General features: G+C 41.8%; 1 protein-coding gene across 1 annotated transcript in view; it reads left to right on the forward strand.

Moving 5' to 3' along the window:
* Positions 1–6,867: 6,867 nt before the first annotated feature.
* CAT (catalase) overlaps positions 6,868–21,094 on the forward strand; it is a 36,582-nt gene continuing 22,355 nt past the window's right edge. The window contains exons 1-5 of the mRNA XM_038407239.2: positions 6,868–7,189; positions 12,532–12,703; positions 15,804–15,914; positions 17,279–17,409; positions 20,854–20,958. Coding sequence (XP_038263167.1) covers positions 7,124–7,189; positions 12,532–12,703; positions 15,804–15,914; positions 17,279–17,409; positions 20,854–20,958 — 585 coding nt within the window. The 5' untranslated portion in view covers positions 6,868–7,123. The remainder of the gene's footprint in view (positions 7,190–12,531; positions 12,704–15,803; positions 15,915–17,278; positions 17,410–20,853; positions 20,959–21,094) is intronic.

Below are 21,094 nucleotides of genomic sequence, written 5' to 3' on the forward strand. Positions count from 1 at the left end.
TCCCAGTGGGCCAATAATGTCATTCATGCTGGCCAGAACTTCCACTCCCCCCAAACTCCGCCCCCCACCTATCTAAGACTTTGGGAGGGAGCTTGGGTGCGGGAGGGGATCTGGGGTGCAGGCTCTGGGATAGAGTTTGCGTGCAGGCTCTGAACTGGTGCAGGAGGAGCGGATGGGGTTGCAGGCTCTGGGAGGGAGTTTGGGGCAGGTGGGGGTGTATGGGGAGGGGGTGCAGGCTCTGGGAGAGAGTTTGGGTGCGGGAGGGGATATATGGGGAGGGGCTGGGGTGCAGGCTCTGAGAGGGGATGGGGGGTGCGGCGCTTACCTGAGGCTCCAAGGCAGGGTGGCCCCAGTGGCCGCCGCGCACAGCTGCCCCCAGGAACCACCCTCCCGCAGTTTCCCATTGGCCACAGGGGCGCTCGGGGGAGGGGAGCGTGCGGAGGCACAGCCCAGCCCCGCCCCGCCCCAGGACCGCAGGGTGGGGCCGGCAGCCACATGGAGCGAACGTGCAGGAAGCTGCTCCGCTCCACTGCGCTGCCGGTGGAGGGCAGGGCCCCACGCCGTTTTAAATCACCTGGAGGAGGCGCGGGGGGCGTCCGGGGGAGGCAGGTGGGGCTGAGGGAGAGACCTGGCCCCCAAATTGCTCGAGGCCCGTGGGCCACACTGGGGCGGTTCTCGGTCTGCAGGTGGCCCGCGGGCCGGGACTTTGAGACTCCTGATGTACACTGTCATGATTTAACATAGGGGTTGCTTAAAATGACAAAATAGAGCCCTGATCTTCAAAAACACTTTTGCACAAGTTAAACTTTAAGCCCGAGACTTCTCACCTAACCTTCCCCTTGTGTTATCTATAAAAACCTTTTACAAAGAACAGTTACTTACCTTTACCTGGTTCTCTGACAATTTTTATCTGTGTTGATCCCATTTATGAAGAGCATGAGTTCAGAATCTTTTGACCAGCTTTTGACCTCCTGCCCACCTGCAACCCAAGAACCCCAACTACCTTTCAGTTTCCTCAATAGTTCAGAATCCCAGTAAAGATAGATTCCAAAGGAGTGTAATGGAGAGTGAGTTGTGGGATCCACATGGACAGAACATCTGGAAGAATCATAGTTACTCTAAGGTAAATAATAATCCTTCAAGTCTTTGTCTACATGGATCTCATTTACAGCAACTCAGAGTCATAGATTCCAAGGCCAGAAGAAACCATTGTGATAATCTAGTCTGACCTCCTGTATAACACAGGCCATAGAACTTCCCTAAATAATTCCTAGAGCATATCTTTTTGAGCAGGGGTCTCAAAGTCCTGACCCCCTCCTCCTGCACTCCCACCCCCTGCTCCAGACCTGAGCCAGCACCTAAACTGCATCCCAGAGCCTGCACCCCAGATCCCCTCCCCCATCCAAACTCCCTCTCAGAGCCTGACCTCTCACCCCCTTCTGCACTCAAACTCCCCCCCAAAGCCTGCACCCCAATCCCTTACCCAGACCTCCTCCCTCACCCAACGCCTTCCTAGAGCCTTAGGCAGGTCGGGGGAGGAGTTTTTGGGCGCTGAAGTTTGGGGGGCAGGTTCTGGGCAGCATGAGTGACATTCTTGGCCTGCTGGAGGATTTGAGGACTGGCACTAGCCCTAAGGTAAATTGAGTTTGAGACCCCTGGTTTAGAGAAACATACAATCTGATTCTAAAATCACCAGTGATAGAAAATCCATGACGACCTTTCGTAAATTGTTCCAATAGTTAAAAAATTATGCCTTAGTTCCAGTTTGAAATTGTCTAGCTTTGTCTGTACTTTAGTTTTCTCTGTTAGATGGAAGAGCACATCATCAAATATTTGTTCCCCATATATGTACTTATAGATTGTAATCAAGTCACTCCTTAACCTTCTCTTGTTAAGCTAAATAGACTGAGCTCCCTTAGTGTACCACTGTAAAGCAAGTTTTCTAATTCTATAATCATTATCATGGCTATTCTCTGAACTCTCCAATTTGTCAACATCCTTCTTGAATTGTGGACACCAGAACTGGACACAGTATTCCAGCAGCAATCACACCACTGCCAAATACAGAAGTAAAATAACCTCTTTACTTCTACTTGAGATTTCCAAGTTTATTCATCCAAAATCTCATTAGCCCTTTTCGTCACAGTGTTGCATTAGGAGCTCATGTTTAGCTGATTGTCCACTACGACACCAAATGATTTTCACTCAGTGCTTCTCGGGATCGAGTTCACCATCCTGTAATTATGGCTTACATTTTTTGTTCCTAGATGTACACATTTACATTCAGCTGTATTAAATCTTATATTATTCACTTGTACACAGTTTACCAACTGCTCTAGATTGCTCTGTATCAGTGACCTGGCCTCTTCATTATTTACCACTTCCCCCGTTTGTGTGTCATCTGCAAACTTTCACACTCATACTATGTTTTCTTCCAAGTCATTGATAAAAATGTTAAGTAGTGTAGGGCCAAGGACTGATTCTTCCAGGACCCCACTAGAAACACACCTGCTTGATGATTCCAGGTTTACAATTACATTTTGAGACCTATCAGTTAGCCAGTTTTTAATCCATTTAATGTGTGCCATGTTAACTTTATATCTAAGTATTTTTACTCAAAATGTGGTGCTATGCCAAATGAAATGCCTTACAGAAGTCTAAATATATTAATTACATCAACAGTATTACCTTTATCAAACTTGTAATCTGACAAAAAAAGACATTGTTAGTATGACAGGATCTATTTTCCATAAACCCATGTTGATTGGCATTAATTGTATTACCATTCTTTAATTTTGTATTAATTGAGTTTTGTATCAGCCATTCATTATCTTGCCCAGGATTGATGTCAGACTATCAGGCCTATAATTACCCGGGTCATCTTGTTTATACTTTTTAAATGTTGGCACTTTAGCTTTCTTCCAGTCTTATGGAACTTCCCAAGAGTTCTAAGACTTATTGAAAAGTTAACTGTACAAATTATATCGTTTAACCGGTTAACAGATTAACGGGTGGGGGGCTGGGGTCACTCCGGCCGGCCCAGGAGTTAATGGTTAGGGCGGGTTAACAGTAAGACTAATACTTACTGAAGGGCTAAAATCCATATGCTGTTTATGTTACAACCTGATATATAGGACTGTGTCAGCTCTTTTTACAGGCCCAAAGTCCAGAGTTTGGTCAAGAAGACAGAGGCCTAGCAATAGTGAACAATATTAGCTAAGAAGCAGAACAAACAAAGGACAACCTTGCTTTGTGCTAAGATAAGCTTGGTCAGCAAGAAGCCATGTGGAAATTATAATTGAGGGCTTTATCTCAAAGTTGCAAACAGACCTAAGGAATGAAAGGGGCCCTGTTTCTTCTGTAGAAGAGGTGCCTTCCTACACACCAGCCTTGAGTTTATGGAAGAGGTTCAAACATGTCAGTATGAGATATGATTCCTCCCTCTCACAGATGTACACCCCAAGCCATTGCCAGCGCCTGCTTTAGAAACACAAATGAACAACTAAAAGACAATCTTATTGCTATATACTTTTCATTTGTCCTTTTGCTTTAACTCCTAGGTGTGTACCTGTCGGACAATCGGGGAGCTACTTCATTCTTATGGATCCCAAATCAGAATTCAACATATATATTATACTAACACACTCTATATATTGTTTAAAGGAAAACATCTGTGTATTAATTAAGTGTCATGTGTTAACCTGAAACCATGGGTGGAAACATTATGTAATCTTTGACTATTGGCTACTGTGCTTATCTTGTCTTCCTGTTCGACCTATCCAAGGATCTGGGATTGCCTACCCTGTCATTTCCCTCTGCCCATGGAAAACCTATATAATCTATTGTAATCAATTGTTTGGCAGTGTCTCTGAGCCTAATAAACGAGGTGACACTCCATCAGCACTGTATGTAATAAACCCACATGCTTGATTCTACTTTGTTCCTTCACTTACTGATTAACCATTTAATATTTTACATCCCTAATTGAAAATCAGTATCAACTAGCTCTTTTTAAATTCTTTGATGCAGGTAATCTTTTGATTTAAAAATGTCTAACTTCAGTAGCTAGCAGTTCCCAGATTATCAGGAGGAGGGTCTGACAAGTCCTCACTACAGCTAAAAAAGGATTGCAGAACTGTTCTCCTGAATTTGGCATCTGATCTAATCACCAATTCCAGGGTGTTATGTTGGGTCAAGGTATGAGCTAAACTCCAAGTACCTGCCCTGCAGATCTCCAGTACAGAAATATTTTTAAGACATGTTTTAAGAGATTGCCTAGATTCTAGTTGAGTTGGGTTGCATCCCTGACCATCTTGGATAACAGTCATTGATAGACCTATCCTTCACACATTTCTCTAATTCTTTTTTATTAACCTACTTATACTTTTTGTCCTTCACAACATCCCCTGACAAAGAGTTCTACAGGTTGACTGTGCTCATGTGAACAAATATTTTGTTTTATTTCAACCTGCAGCCTACGAATTTCATTGGTGACCCCGGGTTCATTATGTGAAGGGATAAATAATTTCCTATTCACTTTCTCCATGCAATTCATGATTTTATAAACTTCTATCATATCCCCCCTTAGTCATCTCTTTTCCTAGCTGAAGAGTCAGTCTTTTTAATCTCTCCTCATATGTTCTATATCCCTAATCATTTTTTGTTGCCCTTCTCTGTACCTTTTCCAATTTTAATATTTTTTTTGTGATTGGGCCACCAGAAGGTCACATAGTATTCCAGGTGTGGATGTGCCATGGATTTCTATGGTGGCATTATGATATCTTCTGTCTTATTATTTTCCTCTTTCCTAATGGTTCTTAATATTGTTACCTTTTTTGACTGCTACTGCACATTGAGCTGATGTTTTCAGAGAACTCTCCATGATGACTCCAAGATCTCTTTGTTGAGTGGTAACAGCTAATTGAGACCCCATCATTTTGTATGTATAGCTGGGATTATGTTTTCCATCTAGTACAGAGTAGTTGCTATGATATGTTATATGGGGAGTTGGTTTTGACTTGAGACTTTTTGAATTGCTCTTCCACTTCCATTATTTATAGCAGGACATAGAAATGTGATGGGAGGAAAACCCTCATGCTTAAAGAAAAAAAGAAAAGGAGTACTTGTGGCACCTTAGAGACTAACAAATTTATTTGAGCATAAGCTTTCGTGAGCTACAGCTCACTTCATCGGCTTAGAGAAGCGCCTTTAATTTGTCCCATGAAATTGTGTTCAGGTTTTGCTGAGATATAAAATCACCATTTGCTTTTTCTTACTCACATGCCTCTAGTAGTTTTTGGCAGCATGGCAAAATAATAATTAAGCATGGACATTCTAAAGTGCCAATGCAGCAGCAGCGACAGTGGCAACACACTGCTTGCATGGCCCATCCGCACCTTTGGAAGAACCACATGAAGCAGGAGCTCTCTCAATTCCCAGGGAAGGGAAGGAGAAAGAGACCTATGCTGGGACTCTGTCAACCATTCCTGGACCCAGTGGTCCACGGTGGCCAACCTGATCCTGAGAAGGAGCCAGAATTTGCCAAAGAGCCACAGTAATATGTCAGCAGCCCTCCCATCAGCTCCTGCCCTCCAGCCCCCAGTGCCTCCTACCCACGGGCAGCTCCACCAGTCAGCACCTCCTGCCTGCCACAATCAGCTCCAGCCCCGGAGTCAGCGCCTATGCAAGGAGCTGCATATTAACCTCTGAAGAGCCGCATGTAGCTTTGGCGCCACAGGTTGGCCACTCCTGCAGTGGTCTATCCTCTCTAGGGTAAAAAAAAGACACCTCATGCTTCTAGCTACTGTTTTTTTGTCCTGTAGCTCAAGTAATATAAGTCTGTGCTACAGGACTCAAAGTTCAAACATTACTGTTGATGCATGAATCCTAAGAAGTAGAGTTACAGTTACATAATAGAATTTGGTTTTACCCTTTTCCCTTCAAAAAAACCCCTAGGAAATTACAAAACCACAATCCTGTGAGAAATATTATTTAGATTTCAAATTCAAGCACTGGAAAATTAACAAACATAAGATTTATGACTGTTACTTTAACTCTGTCACTTGTGCATATGCTTTGCTCGTCTTTAATTAGATGCTCATGGTTTTTTCAAGGTACTCCTGCCTCAGTAGGTGCACAGAATAGCTGCACAAAGGGATGGAATTAAGACCGCACAGGCAACTGTAAAAATGGTTTGCCGAACTCGCCAGCGTTTAGCCTGGCGCTGTGCAAATTCCAAAGCCGGTCTCTCTCACCAAAAGAAGTTGGTCCAGTAAAAGAGATTACCTCACCCATCTTTCAGAGTAGCAGCCGCGTTAGTCTGTATTCGCAAAAAGAAAAGGAGGACTTGTGGCACCTTAGAGACTAACAAATTTATTTGAGCATAAGCTTTCGAGAGCTACAGCTCACTTCATCGGATGCATTTGGTGGAAATGGTTTTCCACCATGCATCCGATGAAGTGAGCTGTAGCTCACGAAAGCTTATGCTCAAATAAATTTGTTAGTCTCTAAGGTGCCACAAGTCCTCCTTTTCTTCACACCCATCTTGTCTCTCTTCTTTTAACAGCTTTTTTGCTATGTGATACATAGATATATACAAAAGAAAAGGAGTTCCCCTGTGTCTCCTCCTCCCCTTTATTTTTCAGCTCTGGAAGGTTTGGAGAATAAAATAAAACAAAACAACGGAGAAGCAATAAACTATGCTGAAGTCCAACACAATTGAGAACTAGGGGTCCTCCCATTGTTTTTCCTTCTCTGACCTTTGGCGGACTTGAGACGTCGGGGGGCGGGAAATGAAATACAAGAGGGCGCCGTGCCAAGAAAATCATTGGGAGTAAAGAGCAGAGCGCCATACCCATCCCCCTCCGCTTCTCGAGTCGCCCCTTGCTTCATTCCCCCCCCCTCCTTTTAGTGATTGGCGTATTCTGAACGCAATCAGAACTCGAGATGGAGACGGTCGGAGGGCGGCTGACCAATGAGGCAGTGAGGGGCGGGCATAGCTGCAAGGTGGAGCTGTCTGTGGCCGCGCTCGAGAGGCGAGGCTCAGTGCGGCGAGGGGGAGCCGGGCGGCCGTAGCCCCTTTATTCACGAGCCGCGTCCGCCGCCGGGGTCGCCCAGTCACGAAATGGCCGGCGGGCGGAACCGCGCCGAGGACCAGCTGAAGCAATGGCAGGATCAGCGAGGCCTTCAGGTACCCCAGGGGCTTCGTGGCGCGGGTCCCCGCGGCTCAGGGAGCCCCTTAAGCGGGCCAACGAGGGACCCCTGAGGCTGGGTCTTCTCTTTCCGAGGGGCCTCGCTCCCCGCCGGGCGCAGCCCCGCCGGCTGCCCAGAGCGTCCCCAGCCTGTGGGGTTTGCAGGCTAACGGTCGCCGAGCGCGCGCCGTGAGGGGCTGGCTGGCTGAGATGGGAGCTCCCACGGTGTGGCGGTGCGAAGGGAGCAGGCGGGGAGATGGTACCTTCCGCGTGAGGGGGGTCGGGTGGGAGGCTTAGTGGCGGGGGTGGTAGGAGCGTGGGGACCACGCAGGGAGGGCTGAGGCGGTGGGGAGTGCCTGCGGGAGGGGCGCTCCTTGCGGGCTGCCTGAGCTGCCGCCCGGCAGAGCTGGGCTGGGGCGCTGGAGAGGATGATACTTTAGCGGAGCCCTTCATTTCGGCGTCAGCGGGACGTAGGCCTGATTTACTCTTAAAAAAACTAGATTGGGCTAGACAGGTTGCTCAGGCCTGTGACAGTTTGCACCCCGACTGCTGTAAGGGGGCTGGGTCAGCAGAAGGCGCTGTGCTGCCCGAGAGATGGAGTCCCTACAGTGACTGAAATGTCTACAGTGGGGTGGTGCAGCACCGTAGCGCTGCTGCCGTAGCGTCGGCATAACCCTGAGTCTCACAAGTCACCTCTAAGGCGGTATCTCCATTTTACAGATGGCAAAATGGGTACAGAGAGGCTGAGCTGGGAGTAGAGCCCCAGATTGCAGCTCCTAATCCCTTGCTCTCAAGGGTAGTTTGTATTCTCTCTTGGATAGAAAGGGATTAGAGACCTGATTTTTCCAAACTACTAAGCATCCCAAAACTCCTATTGAAGTGCACTGTAGCTGTACATATTTAATATGTCTGAAAAATCAGGACCTAGGATTCTGCTATTATCACTTTGTATAGTAAGACTTTAGACTTTGATTACCTTTGTTTTGCTTAACCAGAGGTTTCCATATTCCTGATTGTTTTGTCTGGCTTTAGACACAGTGTTTTATACCTCATCTTAAGCAAAAGTATGATTGAGAACCATATACAGGCAATAAAATAGATGCTACATCAGATGGATGCAACAAGGAAGCTCTAGCATTTACCAGTCTGTGACTTTTAACCCTATAAATGCATTTATGTAAGTCAATGGAGTACTGCAATAGTTATGATGGTTTTAGTCACTTACCTCCCACTCTTTCACCAAATCAGAATATAGGTTTCAGATTTCTCCATGTTCTGTCTTTACAGAATGGGGATTGAGAGGAAGTGTCCAGACATCCCAATACTGATGAGTATAAGCATTTTAATACTCATTTTTACAAAGTAGTAGTTTGATAGGTAGCTTAGCTCCCAGTGTGCTCAGTTGAGTTAATATGCAGTTGATCCAATGTTATAAAAAGGTATTTCATAAAAACCAGGAGGAGAGAATTACAGATTAACACACTGGTTGGTATCACTAGTACACGTCAAAATGTATATTTGTGTACTTTTATCAGAGACATCCATCTGCTCTGACTATTAAAGTTTCAGAGTAGCAGCCTTGTTAGTCTGTATCCGCAAAAAGAAAAGGAGTACTTGTGGCACCTCAGAGACTAACAAATTTATTTGAGTTTAAGCTTACTTCATCGGATGCAAGCTACAGCTCACTTCATCGGATGCATCCGGTGCTCATTTCCTTCCACTTACATGGATTTGATCAAGGAGCACCAGTTTTCCCATGGCCCTCACTCCCAAATGTGTGTGCTCAGGAACACCTGAAGTGGAAGAAGCCCAAAGAGCTTTTGGAACTCTAGTATAACACCCCTTCATGTCCCACTGGACTTTTCTGATGTCGGACTGAATTATCTATGTATTCTGACCACCTTGCAAGCCCTCTGCTTCCAGCCTACTCTCAGTATATTTTTCCTCACTTATTTGTTTTTATTATCTCATCCCCGCCTCACATAATCCATAAATGGCCTACAATTAAAAAAAAATCCCTGTGGAATTAACACATAAGCAACATGCTCAGAATGCTGGTTGGTATGTGTTTGTATTCCTTTCTCTCGCTCTTTTTTGCCTGTTTGTTTAGATTGCAAGCTCTTTGGGGCAGGGAACCTTATCTTGCTATGTGATTTGTACACTCTGTGGCAAAATGGGCACTCATCCTAAATGGGGCCTGTAGGTTTACTGCAATACAAACTAATACCCTCTGCCATGTGATGGTTTTGAAGGAATGAGAATATATTCTGATTTGTTCAAAATATATGAAAGTTTAATGTTGCAGAATTTTCACAGCTGCTACTATAGATAATTAAACTCAGAGCTGATGGACTCTTCACGGATGGGGTCACACCCACCCAGGGAGATGCTGTGGGTTTTACACGTACAGGTTTGCTGGCTGGTAATTAGATAAAATGTGGTAGTGTTTGGATGGGGAATAATTTGTCACGCTGTCTGGAGTGACTCACAACTCTGAGCGCTAGTCTCAGATCAGACTGTCAGAAAACAGGGCACCACTCAAACTGGTGGTATAGTCTAGAATTAGATTTCACCAAGCCAGTAAGTAACAAATGTGAACTCTTGGATCACTAGACTAGTCTTACTGTGGAGTCACAGACAGTCCCTTAGGCTCTCCAACTTATCTTGCCACCTAGACAAACTGGATTTAGAGATTAAAAAAAAAAAAAAAAGTCACACCACATCAGGTTGCCCCCAATCCCAAGGGACTAGCCACTTACCCCAGATCAGTTGTTACTCCAGACCTTTCACCAAAGACAATGCTGGCAGTCAGTCCTATAGTATACTAACTATAAGTTTATTAGCTAAGAAATGATTTAGAAGTTAAATCAGGTAAAATATATTAATAAGTGGGTCATTGTTTGTAAATCCAAATGGTGACAGTGATAAACTGTCAGTTTCCCAAAAAAGTCTTTTCAGGATACCCAGATGATCTTTGGGGATCACTACTTTGCATCTGCTATGCTTCCCTGTAGGAGTCCAAACAGTCAGAGATGAATCACTTCTTCATCCATATTTCCATACGCTGGTCATGGTAGACTACTATTGACTTTACAAAACAAATTAGCCAAGGCAAAGTATTGTCTTTAAAATATACATCAAGGGAATTCAGAATTTTGGATAGGTACTCTTTAACTTGGAGTTTTTAGATAAATATATACAACTCCCCTACCCCCAGACTCTGAACGCTTTGCTCTTCAGGGCTTGGATTATTTACATTGTTCTGGTTACTGACAAGTCTGATTGTACCTCTTCAGCTGTAAGAAGGCTGAAGACATCAAAGATCTGTGGAGCTTGCTACTAGAAGAAATGACCCGTTCAGGAAAGCATGGATAAACGTTCCTGTTAAGCAGAACACATCGCATTTAAAACTAAAGAATAAACCCCAGCCTCTGATCTGCTGAATGAATAAAGAAAAACTTGTTTCTGTTCATACACAAGTATTATATTTTTCAAGATAAACTAGGTGTTTTACATCTTAGTCATGTGGGGCCAACCTTCAGAGCTTAACTATTATAAAGCTAAATGCCATTTTATCAGAAGAGCAGCACAATCTCTTACAGAAGCAAACAAATGCCTTTAAATAAGTAATAAAGGCCCTTCAAATAGCATTTAGTGCATCAAACTTAACTGATTAAGATTAATTCATGTAGAGTTAATTTATGATGTCTCTAAAACATGCCCAAAAATCCTGTCAAGAAAATATTCAGACTGCCCCACTCTACCATACACGAAATTACTGTATTTGTGGTATGAGGAAGGATTAAATAACTCATTTTAGGTTTGGCTTTCAATTTTTTCCATGGTTAGACTAGTCAATGAAGCTGTGAGAGTAGAAAAGTCACTCAGTTTAAAAAGTTGCAGCAGGTGCTGTAAGCATTAATGCATTTTAGTGTGATCTGCAGAGTGATCGAGGGGGGGGGGGGAACATTCATATGCAGTTATACAAAAGACGCATGTCCTCAGAGTAGTGGATTTGTGGTAGGTATTAAAATAGTCTGGCTGGTTTTACGTGTACAGGGAGAGTCAATTAAGGATTTAAAGATTGTTCTGATCTTGTTGCCTCTCTTCTGCCTGGCTTCCTACATATTCATTGTAGTGCAGAAACCACATCTTTGGACACTTCCACTTCTCTCAGGCTGCCTAAGCTAGCAAAATAAGCTTGATTGCTTTTGCTGTAGCAGTTGTGATCACACTCTGTAGCAATAGATGTTTAACTTAATTGACCGTCCACTCCAATGGACCAGCTGTTTCACTTTGAGGGCACAGAGAGGCTGTTGGACACTGTCAGACACTGCTTACATTGTCAGCGCTGATGGCATTTTAGTGCCTGACTTGCAGAAGTGTGTTCTGAACTACTTGTTCAGTAATGAGCTGGAAGAGGGGAAGAGTAGACTTTTAACCAAGTTCTGTTTCCCTAAAAATTAACTCTTAAGAGGGTTATCATTCCAATATAGTACAAATGTATTTTTGACTTTTAGAGTGAGGCATGAGAGCTTAGCAAACAATTCTGAAGTAACATTTCAGCAGAGTTCCTGAATTTTGAATGACTTGGAAAAAATCTACTAAGGTTATTAACAGTCTTTAAAGCAAAGCATATTAGGAGAGTGAGAGGGGTGCAGAACATTTACCATTACTCCTAGTGTTACAAGTATTTTAGTGATTAAATTCTTAAATATAAGTTTGAAAACCAAACCACCTGCTTATTTTGCAAGTTACGATGTAAATGCGTCCAATGAAGTGAGCTGTAGCTCATGAAAGCTTATGCTCAAATAAATTTGTTAGTCTCTAAGGTGCCACAAGTACTCCTTTTCTTTTTGCGAATACAGACTAACACGGCCGCTACTCCGAAAAATGTAAAAAAAGTCAAGTTTAAAAAAGTTATGCTAGTTATTTCTAAGTCCAGTAGCATTAAACTCTTGAAAGTTAGCATGTTGTCTTATCTCCTTCTTAATGCTTGTTCTTTTAGTTATTGAAGTCCAAAAACTATATTCAATAAGTAGTATGCCTTGTAGTATTTTTCCAGTTTTACACAACTATCAGTCAAGCTTTAATGTTAATGCAGGGTTTTGTTTTTTACATTTAAAATTATTCATAACCTTACAATAACCATTATGATTAAATCAGCTTTGATGCAGGAAGCCGTTTTTCCTGTAGCTTCAGGAGTCATACTATTCCACAAGTCTATATGATTAGTTATTTTCACTGAATTCTACTTGATTAACCACTTAAAGGTATGGAAGTTTATTTGACTTTTTCTATTGTAGTAACTTGATTTCTTAAAAATCATTTTTGCATTTAGAAACCAGATGCCTTGACCACTGGAGCTGGGATCCCAGTAGGCGATAAACTTAACATCATGACAATAGGGCCACGTGGCCCTCTTCTTGTTCAAGATGTTGTTTTCACTGATGAGATGGCTCATTTTGACAGAGAGAGGATTCCTGAGAGAGTTGTGCATGCCAAAGGAGCAGGTGGGTTTAAAAGGCACGTGTTCCTTAGCTGCATAAAAGTCTGCTAGAGAATGCCAGTGAATTAATATTGCAATCAAGATTGTGTAATGAGGCAGAAAAAAGCATGATGTATGAAATTAATATTAGGCCAAATCCTGTTATCAGGGGGGTGAACTCCAGCCAGAGAAAACAAAGAAAAGTGTTTAGGTTTTTTTCCACATTTGACATAGAGATAAATAACCGGGGAGGCAAAGTAACTTACCTCCTAAGAAAAGTCCTGCAGGGACCTGCAAAACACTTCTGTGTTTTTTTTTTTTTTCTCTTTTCAGAGGACTTAAGAATCTGACAGCAATTCGGTGTCTATACGTAGTTATTTAAAGTAAGAGGAATAAAGGCATGTATTTTACAATTGATCAAAATTTTCTGTCCTGGAATAAAGCCTTAATTACTAGATCTAGTGTTTACCTAGGGAATGATTAGATGTTAGTACTTCTACAGTTTACTAAGCAGATAAATGCCAGTTCAATTACCCTTAAGGGCAGTGTTTCTCAATCTTTTGTACTGATGGCCCCTTTAACATAGCAAGCCTCTGAGTGCAACCGCTCCTCCGGCCACATCAATTAAAAACCTTTTTATATATTTAAAAGCATTATTAATGCTGGAGGCAAAGCAGGGTTTGGGTTGGAGGCTTACGGCTCTCAACCTCCCCCATGTAGTAACCTTGCAACCCCTTGAGGGGTCCCAACCCCAGTTTGAGAACCTCTGTTTTAGGACAACCTATTTAAAAAAAAAAAAAATCCGTAACTTCATATCTGAATAAACTTTTACTAGCAAAAGTAAAAAAAGTGTTGTTCTTCACGTCTTTACTCCTTTTTAAATGAACTATTTATATCATCTATACTTTAATAAGACTTTTATATTTAAAATGCGTAATCAAGTTGCCGCATAAAAGGAGAGAAATTAGCAAAAACTGTAGTTACTCTTTCATGGCTTGTTTTTGAACAAGGTTTCATGGTCAAAATAGCACTGATTACTTATTTCTTGTGTCAGTTTAAGAATTTGGATTCTGTTTTCAGTTTACATGATGTAACATGCTATTTTTGTTAGTCTCATATGGGTTTATGGCATTAACATGAAGGATTAGTGGGTTTTCAAGGTTCATAAAAATAAGAAAATATCCAGTTTTAGTGAACTACATAGAAAGTTTCATTAAGTAACACTCAACTTTCAGTGCATGCAAATGAAAACCTATAAAGGAGTACTCACAAATGTCTAAGAACTTTCTCCCAGCAACACCTGCCCAGAGTGATGCTTTTGTTTCAAGCTTAGGTTTATTCACCCCGAAGTTAATTTTATGAGCGTTAACTCCTTGTTAAATTGTTTTTGGACAAGTTTTTTCTAATTGGAAATCAGAAATAATGCCCCTCCTCCCCATATCCTTTTCCCATCAACTGAAAGTGCTTCCCTCAAACCAGTAGGTAAGAGTTTAACAACACTAACATACAGAGTGTTGCCAAAGGCAATAAGCATATTGGCCTAGACCTTCATGTGTATTTAGGCTCCTAACTTCCATTGATTTCAATACCTTTTGAGCTTCTGGTTCTGATTCTTTTAATTCAGTACAAATGTATTCATAAATATGTATACACTTTACTCACACGGCCTGTCTGAATCCTTAGGATCATAGCTGCTAGTTATGCCATACCACCTACAGCTGCAGACTATTAGCTGGTGAGCATTTAGTAATTAGCCCCCTCTAATTTATAATCCCTAATTTTTGTGTTTATTGCTATAAAAGCCACAATATTGGCACTATTAGAATATGAGCGAAATTATACAGCACCAGAAAAGGAGGGTAAGTCATCAACCCCAAAGAACAAGACTCGCATTCCCACCAAGCCAGGTGAATTATGAGTGTATAATTAAGAATTTATAAAAGAAAATTCCCTCTGAAGACTTTTTCCCTTTATGCTAACTGTTAGTTACCCTTTATCATTGCTTCATAGGAAATATGAAGTCACCACTTAACTAAACAAATGTGGTATTACAGAAACTGTAGATAGCTACAGGTTATGCTTCTTCATAAAATGAGACTCTGCCTTTCCCATAACAGGAATTTTGCTCTTGAGTAGAGGACTTTACCAGTCAAATTACAGTTAAGAATTTTAGAGAGGGGAAAATAAAACTTACTGTGTGGGATCTCCCACTTCCTAAATGAGATGATTACATCTTTTTGCCTTCACATGAGGTCTTTGGTGGAATGGATGTCCTTATAGGTAGGTACACCTACTCATCTGCTGATAACTTGGCACACTGCAACAACTTCCATCTGCTGTTTCTCCTCTATTTCCCATCAGACTCTGCAGAGGTGTCTCAAATTATCAAGGCTGCAGAATACTAAACAAATACCTTTAGTTACTTGCCTGTATTATGAGATAGTGTACAACCTGCAAATATAAAAACATATCCAATGTACTGTGTATATACACAAATGGCAAAATACCTTTAAAATACCACTCACGTTGAATACTAAGTCAAACTTAGACTTCTAGATTTATTTTATGCTAAGGAAGTCTTGATAGCCATGTGATGCTCTGTTGTGGTTCTGGAATGGATGGCCCACAGAAACCTCTCTTGCTCAAAGCAGCATGCCACCCTAGGTGTATTTGTACAGGGCACTGTTCTCTACAAAATGCTGTATGTTAAGTTTTGTGAAGTTTGGCGTGCTCCATATCTCTGTTTGCATCCTAGGATCAGGAACCTTAGTTTCCTGCATAAGAGAACATTGAGCAATCTAAATGGAATATGTAGTTTCAGAGCCCAGCAAACACACATACAGCGAGCAACAATTTCATTTAATTTGAAAGAGGGAAAGCCACAAAAGAAGCAAGAATATCGAGAGGCAGAGAGGGGTAGAGTAAAGAAGTTAGCAGAGTTGTGGCTTGAGGTGGAAGAGAATGTTGTTGAGTTTTCTCCAATTGCCATAAATATTTCTCCAGTTGCCCTTCTCCAGTATCTAGTACTTCGGTTGTGCCCCCTTATATTAGCAAAAGTCATGTGGCCTCTTTGTGGTTCACTGTTGTTCGTTCAATCGTGTATAAAAGTAATTTTTTTTTTCCAGGCGCTTTTGGCTATTTTGATGTGACTCATGATATCACCAAATATTGTAAGGCGAAGGTGTTTGAGCACATTGGAAAAAGAACACCAATAGCCATTCGATTCTCCACTGTTGGTAAGGTTGTGTAATTAGTATGTGTGCCTTTTTATATAACACATATAGAATTGCTAGTGTAACACAGTTCCACAATGTATAAAATTTCATGTACTTTTGACCACTTCACCTGCCCTCTGCCAACTTACTCCTCTCCCATAGATTTATTCTAAAATATTGAGTAGTGTTAAGCAGCTGCCATTTCATGTAACATCAGTCTCCCATAGACATTTTTCCTCCCAAGTGTGAGAAGTATGGTCTTGGCAGGAGATTTTGGTTTTATTCCTTGCTCTACTATAGGCTTTCTTTATGAATGTGGGCAGGCCATGATTAATGCCTTTCTACCTTGGTCCTCCATGAGAATAATTATCCCTCTTTTTTTCATTCTTGCCTGGCAGCAATGTTGTGAGGATAAATTCATTAATATAAATATTATGGGAATGAGGATCATAAAAATAAAATAATGTAAAGTAAAATAAACTAGCCTTTCCCAAATTCCAAGATGGATAAGTTACAGCTTTTTACAAATGACTTCAAAGGCCAATATCTTGCACATTATATGACTGAAAATGTGAACTTTTTTTATGTCATTAGAAAGTGGGAGGTTCTAAAGTTACCATAGCTATTCATATTTTACAATGCTTTTATAGTTACAACTTTTTGGATCCTTTGTGATAGTTGTTCTAAAATCTTGAAGATGGTCAAATCAAGATTCTTGAATCTTCTGAAACAACGTAAAGAGTCTATAGATCTTAGTAACCCTGGGGATTTGCTTGTGTGGGTCAAAGCTCTGGCAGCTGAACAACGCTTATTTGCTATGAGCATTTGGAGAGGCAACTGGAGTTACTGACACGGGGCATGTACTAAAATAGGCTGCTGAACTTTTTCAGCACTGCTTATGTGGGTTTTCTCCTGTCTGGATAGCAATCTTAGGACTTGTCTATGCGTGGACTCTCAGGAAATTTTATGATGATTTAACTAGTGATGTGAAGGTAAGACATATTAGTTAAAGCATATTAAATTTCTGTGTAGACATACTTTTTCAGAAATAAGGTGGGTTAGTTAGGAAAGCCGGTCTACATGTAAGGAATTCTGGTGTAAAAACTTGTAATAGGTCAGGTTGGTATAACTTACTCAGTGGCACAAGAGTTGTCCATGGAACTGCAGATGCATTGCTCACTTTGTCTATAATTCAGGCCCAAATGTGTTACAAGCATTCAGGTGCCTGAAATAGTGGGGCAAATATACTAAAATTCTCCAGTGTGGATAAAGTTTAAAAAGAAACAAGAATTGTTGTGGGCCTCTACTTCTCTGTCTGCTCATGTTAAATATAAGGTTGTGTGATTTCCCCCTTCCCCATTTTGGCACTTTTACATTTCTTCTAGCTGGAGAGTCTGGTTCGGCTGACACACTTCGTGACCCTCGAGGTTTTGCAATGAAATTCTACACAGAAGAGGGTAACTGGGATCTTGTAGGCAACAACACTCCCATCTTCTTTATCCGTGATGCCATGCTGGTGAGTGAGATCTTGGTGTAGGTGGTTTCAGCAGGTGAGATAAAGAAGTCCCAAGGATTTGTACAAATGGTTAAGAGAGGGTAATGAGAAGCATAAAATGCAGATTGTCACAGAAAACTTATTTTACCCTGATAGTTCAGTATAGAATTGGAATTTTTTGACTGAAAATGAAGCTTATTTGAGAAATAATTGTGCTTATTTGCATTTAAAGAAACAATCTATATAACATCCGAATGGCTAGTAAATAGGTTTAGTATTTAATAACATATTTGTATTTTTATCTTTTGTATGATCAATATCACTAGTCTGTGAGTCAAAATGGCCAAGATATTTTCCATCTGTCATTTTGAATTCAGAGCATTTAAATTTTTTTCACTTTTTTTTAAAAAGTTCCTGTAACCTGTTTAAATGTTGAAACAGCAATTTAGACATTGCTTATTACTCATTATCTATTTTTTTTGTTTGGCAAGGGGATAGTCTTTTAAATGTGTAAAGTAGTTACTCCAATTTTAATGTCAATGTATCTTTTTATAAAATGGAGGCCTATTTTGAATGAGAGGGCAGGATTATTATCTCTTTCAAATTTAGTTAAGACATTAGAGATAGTTGCCTACTATATCACTGTAGTTCATTCAATCAGGGCCAAATTTGGCAGTCTTTAATTGTGCAGAACTCCTGTTGAGTTCAATGGAAGTCTTGCTTAAGTTAGAACCATAGAATTTGGTCCAGTATAAGTTTGTCCCTTCCTGTCTTAAGTGCTTTTTAGTGGTGCCAGTGTGCATCCCAATATAGGGTTGCATGCACCTCATGCACATGAGACTAGGGGACATGGATGTGCCCTGTGTCTCCTTATGTGCTCATATAAAGGCATAAAAAGAGCTGACGACCAACCCCCTTGTTCTTTGCTCAAGTTAAACTCCTTAATATTTTGAAAAATCTTCGTAATTATGGATGATCTTCTGTTTTGACTTGTTTGGTCAGATACCCTTCTATATGCTCCCACACTACACAGTATTTCTGTAATGTAAGGCTTAAAACCTTCAGGCTTCAAGTCCTGTCTATACTGTGATGGGCTAATTATCTTTAAGGCACAATAGGTGCCTCTTCCATCTTGGAAAATCTCATTCTGAGAAGATGCTTGGTATGCTTATCCTGCTCCTCAAGGACTTTTAAGTTGTGAAGCTGTATCGCCATCTTCTAAAGCAGCCCATAAGGGTCTCATCAGATCCAGAGGAAAGGCGCTCCAAAATCCTCCTTAATAGACAATCCTGCATCATCTAGCATCCCATTGAACAGACAAGTGACTCTCAAGAATATTATGGGGAAGTCAGTACCAAAGAGAGACCTGGTGACACCATTGGCACCAGGACCAAAGCAGACACCAACACCTCGGGTATAAAAGTTGTGCACTGAAAGGAGTCTCCTGCTTTGGTGATTGGAACAACTGAAGAAGGTCACTGTCCTCCCACAAGGACTAGTAAAGCAAAACATTTCTCGATAAGTTCTTCAAACCCACAGCATCAAGGGCTGGGGAGAAGACTGCAATGCAGCAGATTACCAACATTTACTCCAGTGCCAAAGGTGCTCCCAGGGGCATTGACTCCAGCCTTGTAGGAGGAAGCTTGGGTTGAACCAGGTCCATCCCGGTGCCAAGATATCCACTGCCACCGGTACCAAAAGTACCTTATTTATTGGTGCCACTCCCCAAGGATGTCTACTTACTTCTTACCGTCACTGGGACATAGTTTTTTCCCCTGTCATCATGCAAGGAACCATCCCTTTTGAAGTCTTGAGGTGTCATCGCTGAGAGATCTGTGGACTTCTACAGACCCCAACCACCAGCAGCACTCCAAGATTGGAATTGGTCCAGTCACCTGTACACGTATGGGATGCCACCATGGGCCTACCTTCACAGGCACTGAGAGATCTGTATCGAGGGAGAGATTTTTTGCTCCAGCAGCTTCCCTTGCTTGGTTGCCAAAACTGGAATATCAAGAGGAGTGGTATCCGGGGCACATCATCAACACTCTGTCTTGCCTCCTGAGGATCTTTCCACATCATTGCCAGATGAAGTGATCTGCTTGGCACTGGTACTGGAAGACTTCAAAGCTGTCCAGGAGCTTCTTGTTTGGATTGCTGAGACTAGAGAGTGAGACTTCAGTCATCTCAGAAGAGCCCCACAAACTATTCAACAGCTTATCGGCTTCTGGTCCTTGCAGAATCATCCTCCCCATTAATGAGGGACTAGTATACCCAGTGAAATCTCTGTGGCAGATGCCAGCAAAACATGTTGAGAAGAGGTACCAGTTACCCTTTGTGGGGTTTGAGTACTTTTACACCAGAATACTGGCTCCTTTACTTATTTCAACTATACTTAAAAAGTCAAAGTCAAATGAGTACGCTAAAGGATAAAGACTCCAAATGTTTAAACCTGTCCGGTGGAAATCCTACTCATCAGCATTGCTTCTGCTACAGCTGCACATGGCTTACATCCAGCCCTGCTGGCTAAGTACGAATTTCTGACATAAGACAAGGTGACACCCTTCCTTGCCAAGCTCCCTCATGGTAACGTAGAGGAATTCAAAGTCGCAATAAAATGGTGGCTTTAACTGGCATCTGTTCTAGCCTGCAATCAAACCCAAAATGATCCTTATGAAATGTCTGTTGGAAACCTGCCTGGTTCTCTGCCGGCTTCCCTGCCAAGCTGCTGGAGAAACTGGGCTTCCAGGGTCCACGGCTCCAGAGCAGTTCAGCCCTGTGGACTGCCGCAAGGTTTCCTGGGTCTGTGACTCCAGGAAAACCTTACTATGCCAGGGTTTCCAGGCTCCCTGCCATGGAGCTGTGATGTTGAAAACCTTGGAAGCCTTATCTCTAACTGGGGTTTGGCTCCTGGTTCCTCAGGATGGCACCTGGAAATCTTGACAACCCCAGCTTGAGCTCCCAGGGTTTGCAGCTCTAGGGCAGCACCACTGTACAGACTTTTCCGGGCTGAGCACCCTAGAGCTTCCACCCCTTGACCAGCTGGCTCATCGTACTGCTGATTCTTGTTCATATAAATATTTTACCAGTTCAAGTTTGAGGGTGAAATTAACACAATGGTTTTGTTGGTAGTATCTGGATAAAGCTGAAAACTCCTCAATGCTCTGTTTTCCTTTTGTTACAGCTTTTCCCACTTCTAACACTGACATGTCACTCCTAATACCATCTTGAAGTGCTGATTATTAAAGCTTAAAATGTATTGTAAGTCAAGAGCCATGTGCCACTTGTTGTGGCTGAAGTAGGTTATATATATCCAAATAATTTGTGATCTGTTTTCTTGAAATGCCAGTGGTATGCAAAGGGACCCAGGGCATAATTGTAGCGAACTTTGTCAGTTCTTGCAATATCTTCAAACTTTTAATTCCAGTAAATTCATCTTAATTTTGTTTGTTTGTTTGAAATCAGTTTCCATCCTTTATACATACGCAAAAGAGGAACCCTCAGACTCATCTGAAGGATCCAGACATGGTGTGGGACTTCTGGAGCCTTCGTCCTGAATCTCTGCACCAGGTGGGAGCTTATTGCCTTTTGAACTCAACCTATTCTTCCATGAACAGGGAACTTGCATATTAAATCATTGGGTTTTCTTATTTTTGGTGGGGTTTTATTTTATTTTATTTTTTATTATATTTTATTTATATTTCAG

Source organism: Dermochelys coriacea, chromosome 6 (genome assembly GCF_009764565.3).
Source record: "Dermochelys coriacea isolate rDerCor1 chromosome 6, rDerCor1.pri.v4, whole genome shotgun sequence".
Classification (NCBI taxonomy): Eukaryota; Metazoa; Chordata; order Testudines; family Dermochelyidae; genus Dermochelys; species Dermochelys coriacea.